At 38.1% G+C, this 21,958-nt stretch overlaps 1 protein-coding gene across 1 annotated transcript in view; it reads left to right on the top strand.

Annotated features, from left to right (window-relative positions):
• Positions 1–21,958, top strand: part of LOC128982823 (40S ribosomal protein S21) — a 59,290-nt gene that overhangs the window by 8,124 nt on the left and 29,208 nt on the right. Inside the window, exon 3 of the mRNA XM_054401840.1 lies at positions 9,900–10,035. Coding sequence (XP_054257815.1) covers positions 9,900–10,035 — 136 coding nt within the window. The remainder of the gene's footprint in view (positions 1–9,899; positions 10,036–21,958) is intronic.

A 21,958-nucleotide genomic window follows, 5' to 3' on the forward strand; every position in this document is an offset into this window, starting at 1 on the left:
ATATGCTAGGTTCCATGTATGGTGGCCCAGAATTGACTCTGAAATTGAACAATTCGTCCACAGTTGCAGAGATTGTCAAAAACTTAAAAACAACAAAGAACCAGAACTTCCGTTGTTTTCTTGGACCGTGCCACAAAACCCATGGTCTCGAATACACATAGACTATGCTGGACCTTATGATGGACACTTTTGGTTGGTTGTTGTGGATGCTACCACAAAGTGGCTGGAGGTTTGTCCGACAGCAAAAATGACAACGGATAAAACTATTGCAATTTTAGAAGATATATTTTTAAGGCTGGGTTTACCAAAGATGATTGTAAGCGACAACGGTCCTCAGTTCACAGCCTCGACATTCAAACAGTTTTGCTCACTTAACAACATTCGACACATAACTACAGCTCCGTACCACCCAAGATCAAACGGATTAGCTGAAAGATATGTTCAGACATTCAAAAGACATTTTGGAGCATCAAAAGCAGATGGACTCACTCTATCCAAGCGACTTCAAACTTTCCTTTCCGAACCACACCACACCAAACTACTGGCAAAACACCAGCTGAAATGTTGTATGGTAGACAACTGAGGTGCAAACTCAGTACTCTTAAACCAGATATGATGGCAAACATCGATGAAGCTTTGGTAAGACAGAAAAAGAACCACGACTTACATGCAAAATGGAGAGAGTTTCAACCAGGCGATCCAGTGTGGATAAAACAACAAAACAATCCGTGTGAAGAAGGAGTAATTTTGAGAAGGACTGGTCCCGTGTCATATTGTAATTCAAGAAGGAAGGAAATACCGGCGGCACGCCGATCAACTGAGAAGCAGACATAACTAAGAAACAGACGTATTTTTCGAAAAGAAGAGCATGTGATTTTTTTTTTTAAGGGGGAAGATGTGTAATGTCTTGGATTACTCTTTGTAAATTTTATTTATCAGCTGACTTTAAAATAAGTGTGTTTACTATTTTTGTTTTGTATTGTTTTTATGATGCTGAGCTAAATACAATGGTTTTTTAAACACACTTATTTTAAAGTCAGCTGATAAATAAAATTTACAAAGAGTAATCCAAGACATTACAATAAGGATACATTAGATCATCGGCAAAGTCAAAATCATGATCATACATCAATCGTCAAACAAAACAAAATCAAAAACACTTTCAATATTTTGAAAAAGCAATAGGGCTAAATAACTAAAATATGTACGTATGACTAATCAAACAACAATATAAGGACCTGATAAAGCAACAGGTTAGCAGCAGGGTTATACAATCAAAGAATTATCTGGCCAGATTTGAACAAATCGTCCAGGCTATAAGAAGGATATATATATTTTAGTTGATAACAATATGTGGCTCTTGTTAGTCTTACTCAGACGATGTGATTCTAATAAGGCAAAGGCACTATTTTTAAACCTGGTATTGTGATTATGATTATTGAATTTTAGGTGATGGGGGTTTTTTTTAAGATATAGAGGGCAAGATCATAAATAGGCCTAAACAAATTTATTACAGTTTGAATCTTAAAATCCTTAAAAAGAGGCTTGCAGTGCTCGTCTGGCTCTGATCCATTCATAGCTCTGATAGGATCAGAGCAGCATTGGTTTGTGGTATAAAACTATAAAGTATTAAAAAACTGATTGGTTAAGTTAACCTGAAATGAACAAAACAGGATACAGTAATGCAAACAAATAATCACTCCTGATTTTAATAAGGTAATGAATTGAAAGATAAGAAACAAATAAGTAGCCTACAGCTGAGATATTTTAGGTATATGGAAAGTTCCCTAAAAGGAATTGCGACCTTATATAGCAATTTATGAAATAATGGATAGTTTTGCGCAAGGTTTCACGTCATGAGGAACATAAGTAGGATGTTTATGGGGGTGTGACTTGTAGTTTTCTCAAAAGTTCATGGGTACTTTGGGCTTTATATGGATAAATATAATTTTTTTTTGCTCTCCGGTACTTAGTTACATAGTACATGAAAATTTTAAAGTTTTCTGGGCTATTTATATTTTTTAAGTATTTTAAAAAATGCTTGCGCGGCATCTTATAAACCCATGCCACCACAGAGTAAAATATGGATAAATATAATTTTTTTTTGCTCTCCGGTACTTAGTTACATAGTACATGAAAATTTTAAAGTTTTCTGGGCTATTTATATTTTTTAAGTATTTTAAAAAATGCTTGCGCGGCATCTTATAAACCCATGCCACCACAGAGTAAAATGACTGCCAGCTCTAGGGTTAAATAATTTGTTACTCTAATAATGAATTTGAATAATATTTTTTTTTCTCGTAAATTTGTAGGCTACATTCTTACAACTGTATTACTTAGGGATAGGTAGCATATGTTAAACCATTGATGTTCACAATCGCTGGTGTAACATCAATGTTAATTTTATGTTTTTTTTGTCTGCTATCTGCACTGTAACAGCTTAAACTTATAGCCTACAAATCAATCATGGAAGACATTGATATTTCAATACTTAGCCAAAAACATCTATGTTTGATGGTAAAATTGATGTACCAAAAACATTGGTAAGCTTAAGTTTACTTAATCTATGTAAGTTACCATCGATGTAAAAAACATCAAACATCGATAGAAATACCCCCGCCGCAGCAAACCTGCCGACTAAGTGAATTTCCATTCGTCTGAATTAATTTTTAACTAAACCTATTTAAATAACATTAGGTTTAATGAGGTATTTACTTAGGGGAGGTATAGATGAGCTTACAATGACAGCTGTGGGCTTCCCATTAGCTGAGGGAACACCATTACCGTAACAATACGGATTGCAGCCATCGGCCTCGTTGGTCTAGTGGTTAGCGTGCCGGGCTGATATGCTGAGAGTCCCGGGTTCGAATCCCGCTGGTGGCACTAACTTTTTGACTAAGATTTTTTCATTATCAGCAAGTTTGGTTTGGTTATGAACCATTCCCTCGTGCCTGCACCCAGACTAACGAAATGGAAGCGTGATCCATGCGCAGGCCCGAGGAGCGGCTCACAAAACTTTACTTAACAAAATGAGAACCATGGATGGAGGTTCAAGAACAACACGCCATTTGAGAGAAACGAGCTGTAATTAATCATTTAAATAAACACAACAACAAAATCAACAACAATACATGAATTAAATACTCTCAAAAACTTTAAATAAATTTAGATACCCATCTAAGCTGCTGACTTACAATAATTTATTTTAATCATTCAGAATATCAGAAGGATTTAATAAAAGTTTAACCTTTATAAACATTTTACCAAAATTAACAAATTATAACAATAGATAAATATTTCTTCTTAATATGTATTTTGAACTTGGTAACAAAATAATTAGTTAGGGGCCCCAAGAATTAAATACAGTAGAAAGATTTTAAAAATAGAATAATTAGGCTAACACTGTTAGATAAAATTTGAAATGGATAACAAAATAGAACGCTGTGCTTACAACTAAATAACGAATAGGCTAATAAAATTTCAAGTTCATTTGGCAACAGCAATTAAATAACAAACAGGTGGTAACTTGCGGTAACCCTGGCGGTATCAGTCCTCAAGTGTGTGACACCGGAGGGCCATGAAGCTGGGCGGACAGCACCGGAGGAGAGAAGAAGCAGGGCGGAGAGGGGGGGGCCATTATCCAGCGCCAGCCTAGTTGAAATATTCCTCTCCGCCAAGACTGATGTTGGTCAATCCAAGGTACTCCTCCGGGCCCCAAAAGGCGCGCGTGGCGCGGTAAATTTTATTCCATAACCTCGCAGACTAAGCACAAAGTAAAAAACATTACCAACTTTGCATAAAACATGTGCCAAAAAGGCGATGGAAAACGATGAAAAAATGTCTGCGAGGTTAACTAGTTGATAGTCATGCAACCTCTGAAGTGCTTGGCGGTGGGAGTAATAAGAACAAAAAACCCACAGCCTTGTTCGGGGTCGTGGAAGTAACAAAACGACACACTAAACTAGCCTACTATAAAAAAACACTTGAACCCATGAATATGAGTCGTGACACTCGCCCGGTGGAATTAGTCACGGCTCAGTTATGACAGTTTAATTTTATTATTAAGTCATTATTAAATTTTAATTGAGCAATTTCTAGTTTTATTTAATTAAAAGAATTATTTTTTCTATTAATAAAATTTTTTTATACCTATTATTTCATTATCAGCAAGTTTTGTTAGTTCGGTTAGGTTATGATAGTAATTTTAAAATAAAAAAATTATAAAATTGAATTTGAGGCATATATAATTTTATTTTATGGACAGAACTTTTTTTGCGATTAGTAAACCTTCATTGCCAAAATGCTCTCTACTACAGCGCTGTTCACGGAGGAATTTTGAACTAATGCCTCAATCGTACCTCCCCTAAGTCAGACCCGTTTAATGAGTACCTAGGTTTGTTGCTACAAGGAAACTAATTAAGTGTATTTTTTAGTAAAATAATAATAACTTAGTATAAAATAAATAAATTTGCCAAGATATCCATAAACAAGCAAACTACAACATTTTACAATATTCTCCATAAGAATAGCTTGGGAATTTTAAATTTACAGTTTTTTTAATTTTCACCGTTATCAATAACCGTACAAAAACACTTTGATTTACTAAATTATTTTTTTTTTTTTTTAAAGCTCTTTAAAAAGGTTTAGAGAGAAATTAGGAAATTTTGTTTTTTGAGGGTCAAAAATTAGAAAAACAACCCCATAAAACCCCGTTCCCATGGTCCGATGCTGGTTCGCAAACTCATTTAAGTTTATCCCGCCTTACACCTTTAAACCAAATTTCATCAAAATCGGAAAAAAATTACTCAAGTTATCGCGTTCACGGACGTATATATATATATATAAATCTATATGTCCTATACATATATAAAAATTTAAACGGATGGTGTTTTTGGCCTCTGGGGACATCAAAATGAAAAAGTAAATCGGTCCCGGGCCTAGGTCTTACCGTGCCACCTACGGTAATAGATACTTCCCTATAGGGAAATTCGCTAAAACATTGATGTTTAGAAAACATCTACTATCGATGCTCATCCCTTAACTAAGTTAAGTTTTTTTTAGACTGCTAACAGATTCAAGTAATACGGAGTTTCAATAGCCTACAGGACTCAGAACACCATGAGTAGAATACTGCATCCAAAAATAGAAGATTGTAACAAATTCGACACTTCGGGCATCTATAAAATCAATTGTAACGATTGTGATAGCTTCTACATTGGACAGACTGTGAACTTCGTTAACCGCTTCAAAAACCACATATCTGCATGGAGGAACAACAAACCGGAAAGATCAAATGTCGCACAACACCTGTTACAAAATGGGCACTCACTAGGAAAAATTGAGGATAGTCTAGATATTTTAAAGAATTGTAAGAAAGGATATGTAATGAATGCTTGGGAAGAATTGTATATTTATAAGAAAAAATGTAAAGATAGAAATAAGTTGATTAATGAACAAATACATTTTGATTCCAGTTGTACTTATAAAAATGTATTGGCCGGTGCTTCCGGTAGCCAATAGGGTATAAGTAGGGACACCATTCAAGATTCTTGTCATTCGCCTATTGGGTCTGATGATGATTGTAGTGTCCTATCGAAATCGATCACCACTTACCATCTTTTTTGTATATTTACCGTCTTGTGAGTAACAGTATAAGCGTAAATATATGTTTTAAGTGTTATAAGACGTTTCTTTTATTTACTTTCCGTCTTTTATTTAAAACCCCAGAACACATTTTAAAATTCGTCCATACAGCAAGCCGTTGTCCCCAGTAAAATGAAAATTGCCAAAATTTACCCAGTACGGTAAAAAGGGCGAAAGGTCAGCCCCAATAATTATAGGCCTATCTCAAACCTAACCACCATCTCTAAACTGCTTGAAAGGACAGTCCATAATCAACTGATAGCCTACTTGGAAGACAAAAACCTACTTTCCCCTTGCCAGCATGGGTTTAGGAAGGGGTTTAGTGGTTTAGCACAAACACAGCAATAGCTAAGCTATGCAAGGACATAAACAACATTTGGGAAGGTAAAAAAAGTGCAACAGGAATTTTTCTAGACCTGCAAAAAGCATTTGATAACTCAGACTGGAATATTTTTATGAGCAAAATGCAGCAGTTAAACATTACAGACAAAGCCCGGCGATGGATTGTAGACTACCTTACAGACAGATTCCAGTTTGTAGGAATTCAGCACCAGCAACAAAACACCGTATCAAGTATTAAGTCAAGTTTGAGGAAGACTACCAGAGGCGATCCACAGGGCTCAATAGTCGGTCCACTGTAGCCTATTTCCTGACTTACCGGTACATCAACAGCCTACCAGAATCATTCAACGGCAACATAAATTGTATTTTATTTGCAGACGACACAACCATAGTAGTACTTACCCACCAACCATCATATTGACAATTGTAACCTAGTAAACTCAACAATTGACAGAGCAACCACTACATGAAACTCTATGAAACTTAATACAAGTAATGACTGTCCTCGTAAACTTTACTCCAAACAACAAAAACAAATCTGGTGGCAATTGGCATGACCTCAGCATACCCCTATCGCGCTCAACAAAATTCCTCGGAATATATGTTGACCAAAATCTCAGCTGGCAGGACCACGTTGACTACCTCTGTGGGAAATTATCTTCTGCACACCACATTGTTCGAAGAATTAAAGCCATCACTAATGAACCTATAGCATTAATAGCCTACCACCCCCTCTTTTTTCACATTTGCGTTAAGGAGTTGTTGCCTGGGGATCCACAGCGGACAAGAACATGGAACGCATCCTCACCATCCAAAAGAAGACCATAAGGACAATCTTTCAACTGCCATCCCATGAACACTGCAAGCCGATTTTCAGAGATCACAAAATCCTTACAGTCATATCCCCGTACCTGTTGGAATCCATCACACTTGCAAAAAAATCTACACCTACCCTAAGATCAGAACAACATTCATACAACCTCCGCAACACACATAACATAGACTTGCCACAACATCGATTGCAGAAATTCAATAATAGTCCTCACTATTCTGGCTCTTACTTCTTCAATTTATTACCACCACAACTCAAAACCATCAAAAAACCTGTCATCTTCAATAGCTAACTAACACAATACTTAACAGTTAGGCCATATTACACAGTCCCAGACTTCATTGAAGAGCTCACTTTCCAACACCTGAGACATGAATAGGCCTACAAACCCATTTTTACCCTGGTCCAAAGAAGAAGTATGACGATTCCGCAATCCCTGGATTGTGGAGAAGACACCGGATGGTAAATGGTAAAATCAGTTTTGCATGTAGTCAATGCTATCGTGCTATAAGTTAACCAAGGTTTTATGGTCGGCTATATGTATTTTATTCAGTTGTTTATGTTCAGTTGTATGTATTCTATGGATAATTTGGGAGCGCTTCATAATCTCCAAATTTCACAAACTCCAACGCTTAAAATATTCAATCAACAGAGTGTTTCATAAGCTCCAAAACTATAACATTCAAATAATCACTGTTTCACAATGTCCAAATTTCACAAACTCCACCGATTATTTCACAAAGTCCAGCGTTAATATATTAAATAAACAGAGCGTTTCATAATGTCCACGTTGAACTGGAGGACGGAGTAACATGCAGACGACATGTAGATCAAATGCTGCGGTCAAAACTTTAAAGGGGGAAAATTGATGTGTCTTTTCTAACATACTGTATGTTAAAAAAAATAACATATGTTATGCTTAATAAGTTAACTTTGTTTTTGTTTACAATCATTGTTATTTAGGATTCATTTCAGAATACACCTATTTTATTTTACACATCTTTTATTTAATATTTTACACACACGTTCATAATTTTTGTAATAATTCGGAAAGTGATCGATGACGAAGCTTTTCCCAAGTAAGCTTAGAACATTTCAAAAAGAACTTCATCTGTTAATTTAGTTGGATTGGCCAAATGCAGACATGTTTATTTTATTATTCAAAATGGAATGCTCATAGTAAGATTGAATCTAGTGTCCTCATTAGTTAATCTTTATGATTCACATACCGTTTCTGTTATAACATTTGTGGAATAATGCTATCAGCTATATAAAGTCAACGGCTGATCCTTATGATACAGTTTATATGTTAAATACTGCTTCCATATGAATTTAAACTAGGGTACATAAGCATTGAAAATTTGAGACCCGAGGGGCGGAATTAACAATTTGATAGCCAAATTTAAGACCTATTCGACCTGTAGTTATTGCGTGATTGGACTTCAAAGAGACAAAAAACACACAAACTTTTACATTTATAATATTAGTTAGGAAGTACGATTATATTAACGAGGCTTTAATTATCCATGTTGCAATATATAAACTAATAACTTCATTGATAGTGTAAATCAAACAAGGAAAATGTAAATTTGATTAGTCTGCAGGTTTGCTGCGGAAGGGGTAATAATACCAATACTTAAAAATTTTTACAACGCATCTACGGACCAACAATGATGTTTTGTGACGCGCGGCTACAACACTTACGCTTACATACCGAACCACGGCAACCTCTGCAGCGACTTCTGGCCGAGACTGTACTGTTGGAGCTTATGAAATTTGGAGATTATGAACCGCAGTGTTTATTTAATATTCTAATCGTTTGAGTTTGTGAAATTTGGAGGTTGTGAAACGGTAAGTAGGCCTATTTGAAAGTTATATTTTTGGAGTTTATGACATTTGGACATTATAAACCGCTCTGTTTATTTAATATATTAACGTTGGACATTGTGAAGTCACCGTTGGAGTTTGTGAAATTTGGACATTATGAACCTCACCTGATAATTTTATACACTTGTTTTGGTTCAGATAGTCTACCCATTGACTTAAAAATAGCCTAGGCTATTAAGTAATAATATGCCTTTTAGCCTAGCAGGCTAAACCTACTAGCTTACTACTTGTGGATTTTTCAAGGCAATTTTATTTTGATAACATAAAACCCCTAACTTGCTTATTTATTCAAATTAGGGTGAGCAAGAACAAAATAACACTTTTTTATTGATAAGCCCATGAAGCACTTGAACTAATTGTTTCACTGAAGGAGCTAGGTTAGGATAGGACATTTAACTTTCTATTTCTGCTTTCTGGACTTTTATTTTAAACATTCCTGGACTATTCCAACAATCCTAATAAACAATAAACTGTCTTTAAAAAATTGGTTCAAGGCGCGAAGCACATTGCACACCGAGGAACAAGAATAGGTACGGATCTACTTTGGTTGAAACTATGATCTTTGGCATATGTTGGGAAGGGCAGGTTGGGGTTTATGCGGTTTCATGGCTGCATTAAGTGTATTGAAGTTTGGTTAGATTAGGTAGTTAACGTGTAGGCTATAACTTAGGTAATCGGGTTGTTTATTGATGTTACACCCATATTGTTTTCTATCTTTTGGAAGTAGGCCTAGTTTGTTAAACGAAGAGACAGTTTCAAAATGTTATGCTTGCAACCCAAATACGTATAATCTACACTTTATCTAACCTAATCTAATCTAGTAGGTACCTTTAAAGGACTTAATGCAGTCACGAATCCCAATAAAGCAAATCAATAATTGAATTATTTTAGTACTTAAAAATATCGTCCCCTTCCCCCTCCTTTATGTAGTATATGTACTGCCCTTTACAAGTGATTTGCACAGAAAACTGGCTGTTTCGGCATTGGCGTTGGTGTTTTTTTGAAATTATTCATTTACTTTTTTCACTTGTAACGTTGTTCGGCAGAGATGTTTAAATGCAAAAAGTGTAATCCCACTCATGCTATGTTTAAAAGACTAAGTATCTTGGAAGATTATGCGTCCACGCCTATAGGTTTATTGCATCGGCTAACCATAAGTATAGCTTCTATCTAACTGTGGTTATTTTTATTGCAGCTCAGCAAGCAACCGTATCATCCATGCAAAGGACCATGCTTCAATTCAGCTGGTAATTGCCGATGTCGACCATACAACAGGACAAGCCCTGGCGAAATCTAAGATGTATGCTATCTGTGGCCCAATCCGCCGAATGGTAAGATAAAATTCAATCATAAGTAAACATTTAATGAATTAAAATGAAATTGAAAATGAAATAGATTACCTGTTACCTAAATGCTTGTACACTTTACACGTTAATGTCATGCTTTTTAGCCAGCTGTTATTTTTTGCTTTCTTAATCCTGTTGAATTAATTATAAAGTGTAACTGAATTATCTGAGTACTAAGCAGTTGCAATTATAAAGTGTAACTGAATTATCTGAGTACTAAGCAGTTGCACGGATATTGCTCAAGGATCCATTGTTTTTTTCCAGCGGATCTCATTAAAATGATTCTATAAGGAATTATGTAAATGCTTCATTTTTCTATTGGAATTTGATTTGGTAATTGTTTACAATAATGCATTTTAACACAAAAAAAAAACAATAAAAGGTTTAAATTATCTTCAATTGAACAATGTACTGAGTTAGATTAAGGAACTGTGACGCTATTTATTGTATTGCTGTACATGAAACAAATAAAGAAGTTTTGAATTTGAATACCTGTATCCGTCAAGTGATCCTGGTTTGTAGTTAGTTGACTACAGCTGTTTCGAGTTTACATAAACACATCCTCATGTCAAAATGTTGCATTGACTTATTCCATAGAATGGTCGTCATAAGGTTTAAAGTTCACAAAAATAACACATACATGTACACAAAACATTTAACATTGATTGGCCAAAACACAAATACAAAAAAGCGCAGTAAACATCGGACACGTACGGCGCCGGTAAAAGGTAGGTCATGACTGCCGTCACAGCCACCTCTAATACAGGGTGGGGCAATGAAAGCGCCCCAATTTATAAGCAGTACAAACTCAATAATATTTACCCGATGGATATAAATAGCACATCAAAACACAGCTTATCTTTTGCCATTTTAACTTAACAAAGTCATTTTCCATTTCTTGAGAATGAAATCCTGCAAGTGACGTCCTTGTCCTACTTGACATTAGGCACTTAAAAACTCCGTCAAATACTCCTCCAGCATTTTTTGAGGAATCACTTTAGTTTTTGGACAATTCTTAGCTTTGGTTCAAGCAAATCTGTGGGGTGACTTTGAAAAACCTCGAACTTCAATTAAGTAGCTTATTAGAAACCCCCCCCTGTCCAAAAAAAGGAGCCAACGTAAAGCTTTAAACAACAGCTTCCTGGCAAATCTCTTTGGACTTTGAGTTACTGCGACTCGCACTCTTTCAACATTTGCTGGTGTACAAAGAGTTTTGCGGCACCCACCGATGTTTTTTTAGGTTTAAGTGTTTATCCTAAATAGTTTTACCCAGTTCACCATTGTTTTCCTGGAACAGTGCCATGTTGACCATGGATAAAATGTGGTCCAAACAATCTCTGGGTTTTTGCACAAGAACCACTATTTTAAAAATAGGTTTGCACATCAAAATCTCAGTGTTAATAGCCTCGGGCATAATATTTACTAAAATGGCATAGTTTAATTGATGTTTTAAGCACAGCTGATCATTCGTTGTTGCAACAATTAACATGTGACAGCTAAAACAAATTGTGGCGTTCTCATTGCCCCACCCTGTACAAGGCCGCGGCGAGCGAAAAGTGGCAACGTTGCTTCCGTGTCTTGGTGTGCGGTTGTCTTACCATTACAGTGAATGGAGGAGTCGCGTACTCTACGTACATAATCGCGTTTCTACTACCCTTAATCATTAGTAATGACATTGAACTTGTAACTACAGCATGCCAGATAGATGTGATGTGCCTGGATGTAAGAATAATTACGAAAGCTCAATTAAAAATGAATAATACATACAGTGTTTGGCTTCCTGCTATTCTTCGGTCAAATTATCTTAAACAATTCTAGTTTTTGTGTGAAACATTTTCACGAATTTGAACTTAGATATTTGTAAAAGTTTTTAAGAATAAGACAATGATTTGTGTAAACATAGACGCGAGAAGCAAGTTTTAGGTATGAGAATGCCATACTATTTCCTTATTTATTTGTCTATCTCATTGATAAAAGCTGTTGTTAAGTGATTAAAATAACTTAAATAACTAGCACTTCGAAGAAATAAACCGGTGTTTCTGTTAAGTAGGCCTACTAGTAAAAAATATGTACTGCACCATCTAACAATAAAAACATCATAGGCTCCGACTCCAGTCTGAATGTTGATGTGATAAAAAAATTCTATTAACATTGTGGAAAGCCATATGGAGGCCTAGCTACAAAGCCTAGGAACAAACTGATCAGCCTACCGGTTGTATAACCCCTCTACATGTAAATACAAATGTAAATAACCATGACAATGTAAATATTGAATCTGAAACTCCTATGGAAGATCGGCTTGAAAATCGTGTGGAATGGAATAGTGTCCAACATGGAAATCGTAGCCAAAACAAAAGCTACGCCCAAACACTTGTCGAGGGTCGGTCTGACAGAAACCAGCGTCAAAAAAATGCAAATGTCAAGATATCTTCCTACGTCAGCGATAAATCAAGGGGTCATGGCTCCATGACAAAGAAGAAGAACAACAAACATGAAAATATTGGCACTGTCACTTCACTCACTTCAGTCACTTCTGTCAGTGGTCGTGAACGAGAAAATGGCCGCCGTAAAAGTGGAAATAGTGTGCTAGTGGGTACTGGAGGAAATAGCGACATTTTGGCTGGATCTAAACGAGCTTGGTTTCATCTGGGGAAAGTAAAACAAGGCACTTCGGTTGAGACTGTAAGGCAATTCCTGTCAACAAGCTTCCCTGAATGAAAAACTTGACACGAAGGGAGTTAATGAGAGCTTCAAACTTGGTGTGGGCTTCGACGCCAAAAACAAAATTATGAACAGTTCTGTGTGGCCTAAAATCGTGACAATCAAATGTTTTTTTATTCTGGAGAGCCTCGGAAAATTTGCTAAATCAAAACTTCGCTCTGACTGCTCATACTCAGAACCTAGCCTAGGCCTAGACCATGATATAAGTCGTAGGCCAAACGATTTAATTAAGTTTGGTTTTTAAAATGTGCAGTGAATGAATGAATGAATGAATGAATGAAAACAGTGCTTTATTGAACAAAAGATTTTCCTTACAAACCTAGGCTCCTCGCAGGAAGCCACAATGACTTACACTAAAACCGTAATGGTTCATAGAACCGTATACGTGGTTGGCATACACCTTTTTTTATAGTACACTTTTAATTTAAAACTATAAATTAAATTCTGGACTAAAATCAAAAGTAAAAAGTCTGAAATCAAAATGTTTAATTAAAGCAATTGAAACTAAAAAATAAAATAGCTGGCTCACAACCCAATATATGTTATAGATCCATATATACACACACACACATACTTACATACATACACATACATATATTAAAACCAATACCCCCACCCTAAAGAAAAAGAAATCTTGTCTTAAAGTCAATGAACCGGGCATCTACCTACAAAATGGAAAATGTTTTCATCCTCTTGAAAATTACAAAGTGAGCAATGGACATTTTGTTCCAAAATCCAAGGTTTATAATTCAGATGTATTGCCTCAGCTCTTGCCTTGAAAATCCAACGCTGTAAATTCATACTAATATTATCTGAAAGATAAGACCGATGGCAGAGATTTAAGTCAAGTGATCAATTGATCAAGTGATTGATCAAGTGATTTAAGTCAGTGTGGTGATAACGACATTCCAGCGCGGCTTGATTCCAGGCCTGCTTGTTCGCCGTCCTAGACTCTACAACTCTTATCAGCTGATCCTGCATTGATCCTAAACATTCAATATTAAAGTCTATGTTAATACCATGCATTTGACCTAAATTCCTCCATTCTCTAGCCCAGGCTACGTTTTTAAAAATAACTTGCTTGGCAAAAAAGTTTGTAAGTCTGTTCGCTGGGAGCGACAAAGATTGTATTAAATAATTGACATTTGACATTAAGGTATAACAATACATATTTTCTATTCCTGTCTCTAAATGCAAAATATAATTAGGCACATACTTTGGAAGGCAAAATATTTTCTTAATAAATCATTTCAAAATTCCCTCAACCTGTTGACTCTCTTTAAAACCCCAAATTTGGCTTTCGTAACACATAATTGATCTTATCAATGAATTAAAAGCAAAAACCTTGGAGCTCAACGGGACATTTCCATTGTAAAAAAAATCTCTCCACAACGAATTCATGGCAAATTTTGCAGCTACAGATTTTTCTCGCCAATGACTTTCCCACAACAGTTTTGTAGTTAATAATATTCCCTTAAAGAACTAAACTAAATGTAACCTCGCTTTTTTGTGAAGAAAATGGCATTAGTGTTAGTGAACACTGGCTTGTGACAAGTGAGACTGATTATTACAGTAGGGTTGGTGGACTAAATTTAGTATCATCCCTCTGCCGCAATCACCATAAAAACGGTGGTGTTGCTATATACCTCAATGAAAAACTAAGCTACAAGGCTATAGACCTATCACGTTTTTGTGTGGAGACTGTCTTTGAGGTTGTTGCAATCGATCTAATAGATTTCTCTGCCATTGTTCTAAGTGTGTACCGGCCCCCTGATGGCAATAGTGACACTTTCTTTGATCTATTTGACCAATGTCTGGCCTATATTACTGATTTCAACAAAAAGGTAATTGGAGGAGACTTTAACATTGCTCTGAACCTTAAGAATCCGATTACTGATGATTTCTCCAATGTGTTGCGGAACCATGGACTCTTTGTGACAAATACACTACCGAGCAGAGGTGAAAACTGCTTGGATACTGTGGCTACCAACTTGGATGCATGGCACTAAAGGGTTTGGGTAACGGAGGCATTTGTGGCTGATCACAAGGCCGTGTTAATGTGGACCAACCTCAATGTGGTAAGTCACCTTTCTGATTTTCCTGTGTGGCATGATAGTTACATAAGACATTTCAGACAACGTTGCAACTGGTAAAGCAGACGTTGACAACCTCAGATCACTCTATACTAGGGCAAAAAAACTTTAAAGGTGGAAAGTAGATGAGGCTAAGAGGGCTGCAAATGCCAAAAGTATTGATAGCTCGCTGGATCCCTGTAAGGCACTCTGGAACTTGATTAATACAAATAGAGGCACAAGCAAGCCCCCTTCGTCTAAGTGTAAGGCTAGTCCGGATGAGTTTAATATTTTCCTACTTGACAGTGTCACAACCATTGTAAATAGCTTCGACCATTACCCCCAAAACAAAACGCTGCTCACTCAAATAGAACCCATGGGCCAACCTTACTTCATTGGCGGGACATAACTCCTGGTGAACTCTTGGGAATAGTGAAAAAACTAAAACCTTCGAAAAGTCCTGACATCTATGGTATGAATGCCGCTGTTCTCAAAACTATCATTGACAGTATTGCAGTCCCACTTTGTAGGGTCATAAACCTATGCCTGAATGCCGGCATTTTTCCTAGAAGCATGAAAGTCTCGAGAACGGTGCCTATTTTCAAGAAAGGTGACCCTTCCAGTATGGCCAGTTACCGACCTATATCATTCATACCTATGATAGCCAAAGTCATGGAAACTGTCATGAAGCAGCATGTAGTTGAGTATCTAGAACAGTACAACTTGCTTTCCAACCTGCAACATGGCTTTAGGCAAGGTAGGTCAACTATCATGGCAGTGTCCGATCTGTATGAGAAAATACAAGGTGCTTTTGAAGCCTCCGAGTCTGTAGCTTTGACTCTATGTGATCTGTCAAAGGCGTTTGACGTGGTATCTCACCAGATCCTTTTGGACAAGCTAAGGGGTTATGGTTTTGGGGAAAAGGTTTACTCAACACTTGCTTCTTATCTCGACAATCGTCAGCAAATTATTTCCCTTGGTGGTGCATACGAGGAAGGTATGGGGGTTTAGTGAGTGGGAGAAAATTTCGCGCCGTTCCGGCTAAACCTCGCATGCGGGGTTGGTTCGGCAGATTGGCCACAACCTAAACCCCAACTCTCACTTGTTAGCTGCGGAGAGCTACCTTCTGCCACTGGGTGTTGGTCCACCTACAGAACCAAGTGAGGGGGGCCCTAGACTAAAGTGTAATGCGATCCGTGCCAAGAGTCTTGTGGCACTGGGGGCCTAATATTCAGTGTCTTAACGGAGCCTTCTGGGAACCAGGGGTAACCCAGTCGTACACACCCTTTACCTCCCTAATCGGGTCACTGGGGAGGTGGACTTAAATACCCGGTATTCGTGAGATCTATGTAGACAGTCTGACCCAAATGGAGGAGGAAGGTCTACTGAAATCTGACGATGACGACAAGCTCGCAGAAACCGGAAAGGAACGAAAAACTACTTTCCAGGGGCGAGTTGCAAAGATGGAGGATAGCGGATGCTTTAGCCAAAGGCGAAAAGGTGCTATCCAGAAGTGAGAGGAGGCTGGTGTGGGCTGCCAAGCACCCTAACTCTGCTGCCTGCAAAGCCAGTTCCTCCGGGAACTAGGATGCTGGGAAAAAGCAGAGCAAGGGTGGTACCCCCAAAGCTGACTCTAATGAAGCCTCCAGGAAGAAATGTGGAGGCTGTGCTGACACAGCCACAAAGGATTGGCTGGTCAAGCAAGTTCAGGAGCTGAGACCTTTCAGGGAAATCTCGCTACGGCTTGCTCCAGCCAGAGACCTTGTGAAAGCTGTGAAGGTATATTTATGTGCCCAGCCCTACAAGGTCTGCGTATGAGATCCCTCGTACAAAAAGGATTTTCCAGGGGTGAGTTGCAAAGACGGAGGATAGTGGATGCTTTAGCCAAAGGCGAAAAGGTGCTATCCAGAAGTGAGAGGAGGCTGGTGTGGGCTGCTAAGCACCCTAACTCTGCTGCCTGCAAAGCCAGTTCCTCCGGGAACTAGGATGCTGGGAAAAAGCAGGGCAAGGGTGGTACCCCCAAAGCTGACTCTAATGAAGCCTCCAGGAAGAAAGGTGGAGGCTGTGCTGACGCAGCCACAAAGGATTGGCTGGTCAAGTAAGTTCAGGAGCTGAGTCCTTTCAGGGAAATCTCGCTACGGCTTGCCCCAGCCAGAGACCTTGTGAAAGCTGTGAAGGTATATTTAGGTGCCCAGCCCTACAAGGTCTGCGTATGAGATCCCTTGGCCTATTGATGGGAGATCAAAGGGAAGAACAGGTCACCATAGTCAAGACGCTCTCACGGTTCACCAAGGACCTGGGATTTGACGGAGAATGAGGACCTGTGAACGAGGGTGCACAATAAGCTGTTCTAGCTGCGATGCTATCCCATGGTAACTTGTAAGCCTGGCCCTCTGTTAAAAAAAAAATAAAATAAAAAACGGTGCCTATTTTCAAGAAAGGTGACCCTTCCAGTATGGCCAGTTACCGACCTATATCATTCATACCTATGATAGCCAAAGTCATGGAAACTGTCATGAAGCAGCATGTAGTTGAGTATCTAGTACAGTACAACTTGCTTTCCAACCTGCAACATGGCTTTAGGCAAGGTAGGTCAACTATCATGGCAGTGTCCGATCTGTATGAGAAAATACAAGGTGCTTTCGAAGCCTCCGAGTCTGTAGCTTTGACTCTATGTAATCTGTCAAAGGCGTTTGACGTGGTATCTCACCAGATCCTTTTGGACAAGCTAAGGGGTTATGGTTTTGGGGAAAAGGTTTACTCAACACTTGCTTCTTATCTCGACAATCGTCAGCAAATTATTTCCCTTGGTGGTGCATTGTCTGATGCGCTTAAAGTAGAGCATGACGTGCCTCAGGGCTCAGTAATGGGGCCAATATTATTCCTAGTAGCAATAAATGACCTTGAGTCGGAGGGTAAGGCGCTAAGATTTGCGGATGACACGACACTGATTACGACTGGAAGAAATCCAAACGCAGCGATGGAAGAATCTGAGCTTTTGTTCGCAGCTGCCAGAGAGTGGTTTAATTGTAACAAGTTTAAACTAAATGAAGATAAAACCCAGAAACTTATCTGCTCCTTAACGCCATCGCTAGATCAAGTGTCAAAAAATGTGTCCCTATTAGGCTTTATTCTTGATCCTAAACTAACCTGGGGAGACCACATTGACAATATTTGTAAAAGGTTAGCGAGGATTAACTTTCTTCTCCGAAAACTTACAAGACTTGTCCCTAAATTCTACCTGATAGAGGTGTATCATTCTTTGTTCCACAGCCACATTTCGTACGGTCTCCAGCTTTGTGGCCATGCTCCTGACTGCCTCAAAGTCCTACGCCAACAAAAGAAGGCACTGCGAATCATCACCGGTAGTGGTAGAAGGGATCATTGTAACCACTTTTATTTTTTTTGTGACCACTTTTTTTTTTTTTTGTAACCACATTGTACCACTTTTTGTAAGGACGGGCATATTGACTGTTTACAGTAATTACATTTTTACATCTTTATGCTACGTCCATGACAACCTACAGAAATTCAACACATGGAATAATGTGCACAGCCACAATACAAGATGCAAAACCAAGATTGACATTCCGTTCCGCAGGCTTAGTAAGACTAAGGACGCCTTCCCAATCATAGCCCTGAAGCTATACAATAAGCTGCGTGACAGTATCAAACTCCTCGATTGCAATAAGTTTGCCTTGAACCTGAAGAGCCTCATGAAAGGGAAGCCTTACTACAAGCTGGGCGAATATTTTGAAGACGATTTCTGTGTCCCAAGACCATTGTCCAACCCACCTGTGGGACACAAGTAAACTTTTCCATCATGGAAGTTTTGTATACAGTATATGTAAATAGCCTTTATGTTTATTGAAATGATGCAGCTAATCCAGTACAAATCTGATCTTAAGCATAGAAGGAGGTAATGAGGAGTCAGTATGCCTCCAAAATGAAAACTTCAAATTTTGTTGTTACTTACTAATGGTTTCCTCAGGTAGACTAAAACATAATATTCCTATTGAAAATTAATTTTATTTCAACAAATTGTTAGGTGTTAGTCTCTACAAATCCCGAAGTCTCTACAAATATTGAAGTGGAAATAAGTTAGTCCTACTGTATTACCGTTCTTGGTATAATAGCTATATTTTGTAAAATTTAAGCCCAGTCTGTCTAGTAGTTTTTAGTTTTTACTATGTTGAATAACACACATATATACAAACACCATGAGATTGATATATAATAGTATAGATTATCAAATTAACAAAGGAAATATGTAAAGTCCATCTATTTCCATATTTATCGTTATAGCCTAGCATGAGTGCCGTACCCAGGCGGCGGGTGAAAATGAAAAATGAAAAATGAAAAATCCTTTATTTTTTCAGGCAAAGTTAGGGCCACATGGCCCTTTCTTACACTTAACCTGACATTAAAAATATAACATAAATAATGTGACATAGGGATAACTTAATCTAATTAAACATAAAATATTTAACAATTCAAGTACCTACATATCTAAAAAAAAACATAAAAATTTAACAAATAGAAAAACACATTCATACACTCTCGCATACACGCATCAGCAAACGCGCAAGGTAACAGTAGCCCTAGGACACGCCAGCCGAGACCATCTTCTCAAAATAGAGCTTTTTCAGTGCCGCCACAAACTGGGAACGTTTTTCAAGGGTCTTAATGTGTAGGGGTAGGCCGTTCCACAGACGACAAGCGGTAACAACAAAAGCCCTGCCATAAGCTGTGGTCACATGATGAGGTATACGCAATGTGATCGAAGAATAACGAGACATTCGTGAACTACCCTGAGACACAAATTTAAAATCGGATTTGAAATATTTTGGGGAGCCTGATTTCAAAATTGAAAAAACCAATGACAAAATTTTAATGAATCTTTGATCATTTAATTTCAGTGCCTCAAGGTAGTATGGCGTGATATGCTCCATACGTCGCAGACCATAGACAAATCTCAAACAATAATTCTGTGACCGCTGGAGCATACCCGATGATGACGCCCAGGTGATTTAGTCTCAGTCCATGATTCTCAGTCCAAGTAACAATTTGGTTGACATCTTCATTGATCCTTCTGACACAGTCGTTTTCGTTGTTTGCAGTAAAATGGTCATAGATTTGTAAGTCATCAGCGTACATGTGGTGTTTACAGTTGACCAAGGTCAAGTTTATGTCATTGACGTACAGTACGAAGAGCAGAGGCCCAAGGATTGACCCTTGAGGCACACCGCATGTAACAGTCACCCAGTCTGATCTCGTGTCACCAATCACCACACATTGCTGCCTATCTGACAGATAAGATCTCAGCCATTTAAGAGAATTATGGGAAAACCCTATGGCCCGTAATTTCTGAACCAGCAGGTCATGATTAACACAGTCAAATGCTTTAGAAAAATCAAATAGAGTTAGAATCGTTCCTTGTCGACGCTCCATAGCAAGTTTTATGTCTTCAGTCACTCGAAGGAGTGCTGTCTCTGTACTGTGTGCTGTCCTAAAACCAGATTGATAGTCAGATAAAATGTTGTTTTCTGTGATGAATTCAGTGATTTGACAGTGAACGATTCTTTCTAGGCCTTTAGATAGAGCGGGCAAAATACTTATCGGCCTGAAATCCCCAACCAAGGTTGGGGCTGAGATCTTTTTTAGGGGACGGATAATGGCAGACTTCCAAGAAGAAGGGAAAGAATGGTGCCTTAAAGATGCATTAAAAATGAACGTGATAGTTGGAAGGATGGCATAGAGGATGTCTTTGATAAAACGAATAGGGATACCATCAGAACCGACAGCATTGCTTCGGATTCTGCGGATAGCCATCAAAACATCGGACTGAATAACTGGTTTAAAATTAAACTCAGGATATCTCAGGTGTGGGGTTGGAGAGTTAACTAGTTAATTTAAGTAACTGTCAACTTGATGCTGGTTGGTATTTTGACTGCAAGAAGAAAAGTAAACGTTTAACTCATTTAGAGGAATGTGTACCGGTTGAGAATCAAATTGTTTCCCTAGCCCAAGACTTTTAACCTTGCGCCATAAAACATTTGATGGTTGCTTTTGATTTTCAAAAAGTTTCTGAATGTATCTGAGTTTCGAATTTCGTAGAAGCTGTTTAACTCGATTACGATGATTCCGATATTGTTGTTTTAGTTCTAAATTGCTGGAGCGTCTAGCCTTTCTAAATAAGCTATCACGTTGAGCCATCAAACTTTTAATTTCAGGGATCATCCACGGAACAGGTCTTCGTTTTGTCTCACGTTTTGAAACGATGGGAGCATGCTTGTCAAAGAGATTCAATATGGATGAATTTAGCTCATGAACCATTTCATCGACAGAATTTAAATTTTCAATGAAGTGCCACGGAGTTTGTGGAACATCTAACATGAACTGAGCGACATTCATATTTTTAAAATTCCGATATTTAATAAACTTTGCTTTGGGCTTGGGAGATTTGATTGATTACACACAGAAAATGAGGTCATGTTTAGATATTGCAGGGATTGGAAGCTGCCCATGATGAATGATATCGTGGTCATTGGACACAACTATTAAATCTAAGAGGGTGTCAGAATTGGCAACATGATGTGTGGGATCGAGTGGTAGTACAGTTAAGTTGCACGATTCAAACATGGTAGTCAGCTGTCTGTGTTCAAAGTTATGAGTCAACGATAGTAAGTCAGTGTTAAAATCACCCATGATCAAAACATGACTGTATTTGAACATCTCGTTAAGCAGAGCATTTTCAAAATCAAGCAGATGCCCTGATCTTGGTGGGCGGTAGCACACTCCTAGTAACAGCGCATCTGCTCCAGGCAAACTGATCTCAATAAATAGGAATTCTGGCCCAGCCGAGTACTCCGATGGTGAAGAAAAGACTGTTTTAAACTTTAAATCCTCCCTGATATACACCGCAACGCCACCGCCCTGTTTACCAATCCTGTTAGAGCTATTTTCTCAGTTTACATCCACTGCTTTCAAATCCTGTCATTACGTTGCAGCACATATCCAGGGAGGGACACCTCATTTGAATGAATACTCGGCTTCAGCCAGGATTCAGAAATGCAAATTAAATCAAAATTACTGGGACAAAATATTTCTCTAAC

This window comes from Macrosteles quadrilineatus, unplaced genomic scaffold (genome assembly GCF_028750875.1).
Source record: "Macrosteles quadrilineatus isolate MER2022 unplaced genomic scaffold, UCM_ALF_1.0 Scaffold_1__1_contigs__length_201487025, whole genome shotgun sequence".
Taxonomy (NCBI): Eukaryota; Metazoa; Arthropoda; class Insecta; order Hemiptera; family Cicadellidae; genus Macrosteles; species Macrosteles quadrilineatus.